The following is a 1864-nucleotide window of genomic DNA, read 5'->3' as shown; positions in this document are numbered from 1 at the left end:
ATAGATTAGATCTAGACCAGCGGTCGGCAACCTTTGACACCGAAAGAGCCATTTGAACCCGATTTCCACGGAAAAGAAAACACTGGGAGCCGCACATCTAAAATGAAAAAAAAAACTTCTACTACTTTACCGCAGCATGTTTCTTATGAAATCCACGTGCTACAGAGAAAATTACATTTTATTCATTTAATGAACACATTTTGAACATTTTGAATTCTTGAAAAATAATAACAATGAATGTCTCTTTCAAATAAATTAAAAAGCTGAATTTAAATTGTGCATGCAGCAAACAAAAGGGAAAAATCCGTGAGCCGTCATCCTTATATCGCCTTGGGCTTTCAAAGTATGCAGCGGAGCCTTGACCTGAATATATAAAATAAATTGGGGGGAAAAGCACTGTGTCACTAAACAATGAAAATTAAATATTTGCAAAATATCTGCATAAATATTTATTTTACCTGGTTAATGGGACTTCTGCTCCTGAACCTCTGCGCACAGCTTCTGCAAATCGGGGCTGTACGAAGTCACTTTCATCTTTACGCAGGACTGTAAGCTGTCATCTGTGAGCCGTAAGCGGTGTTTGTTTTTAATGCAGTTCATGGTGGAGAATAGCTGCTCACATACATATGTGGATCCGAAGATCGACAGGACTCCAAAGGCATATTTCTTCATGTTCGTGTAGGTGTCGGGGATGGCATTCCATGTTTCAAATATGAGTTTGTCCGATCTCGGGAGGTTCTCAATAGCACTCCATTTGTGATTCTGAGCAAGAGTGGCCTTCTGACGGGCAACATCTTCAAGGTCCTCTGTCAAGCGTTTGAATTTGGACACCCAAATGTCTTTGTCAGCTATGTCAGCCAGCTCCAGCTTCAGAGCAGGTTGACTTACACCTGCAAATGCAGTCACGTTTAGCAGGGATGGATCAATGGTCAGGGGAGTGACGGGGAAGGACAATGTGGTTTTTTCCTCTCTGAACTCACGGAATCGTTTACCAAACGACGCTTGCATTGTGGTGATTGCAGACTGCAAATACTCTGAATTGATCACTCCGTGAGCTTGTTTGAACTCCCTTAAAGAGGGGAAGTGAGACAGTGTGCCTCTCTGTAAATCTCTGGCTAAAACTGTCAGTTTGCGCTCAAACGCCAACACCTCCTCCAGCATGTGCAGCGCTGTGCCTCCTCTCCCCTGAAGCGTTGTGTTCAGCGTGTTTAGTTTCGCTGTCATGTCCACCATGAAGTGGAGTTTTTCCAGCCACTCTGGCTGTTCCAGATCAGGAAAGGTGAGCCCTTTGCTGCTCATGAAAGTTTTCACCTCTCCCAGACATGCAGCAAAACGTTTCAGCACCTCTCCTCTGGACAGACACCGGACTCTGTTATGCAGCAGGAGATCAGAGTATGCGCTCTCCACCTCATCCAGTAATGAACGGAACTGGCGGTGATTTAAACCTTTTGCCATTATTTTATTGACAATCTGAATAACAACATTCATGACCTCTGTGCATTCTGGAGGAAAACTTTGCGCGCACAATGCCTCTTGGTGCAGGATGCAATGAAAAGTCAGCAGCTTGCTATCCAGTGATTTCTGCAGCAAAGCCACAAAGCCCCTGTGCGCTCCAGTCATACTCGGTGCCCCATCGGTAGCCACCGACACGAAGTGGGTTGTTTTTTTTTTCTTTGGCTCGTAAACAATCAAGCACAGCCTCACAGATGTCCTCCCCCCCGTGTCTGGCATTTTAGTGGTATCAGCTCAACCATTTCTTCCTGTGGTCCAGCAGAATTCACATATCGGAAGAACAGCGCTATTTGTTCAATGTCCGTTTTGTCTTTGGACTCATCACAGGCGATTGAGTACGCTGCTGCTGAAT

General features: G+C 44.8%; 1 protein-coding gene across 1 annotated transcript; it reads right to left on the bottom strand.

The window, feature by feature from the left end:
- Positions 1–462: 462 nt before the first annotated feature.
- On the bottom strand, positions 463–1620 carry LOC148317946 (general transcription factor II-I repeat domain-containing protein 2-like). Its single transcript, XM_088283534.1, has one exon. It carries the CDS (start codon positions 1618–1620, stop codon positions 463–465), a length of 1158 nt encoding a protein of 385 aa, XP_088139660.1.
- Between the last annotated feature and the right edge of the window lie 244 nt (positions 1621–1864).

Source organism: Idiotropiscis lumnitzeri, chromosome 19 (genome assembly GCF_059441095.1).
Source record: "Idiotropiscis lumnitzeri isolate Australia: NSW breed Sydney's pygmy pipehorse chromosome 19, RoL_Ilum_1.0, whole genome shotgun sequence".
NCBI lineage: Eukaryota > Metazoa > Chordata > Actinopteri > Syngnathiformes > Syngnathidae > Idiotropiscis > Idiotropiscis lumnitzeri.
This window is presented reverse-complemented; position numbering and strand designations above follow the sequence as displayed.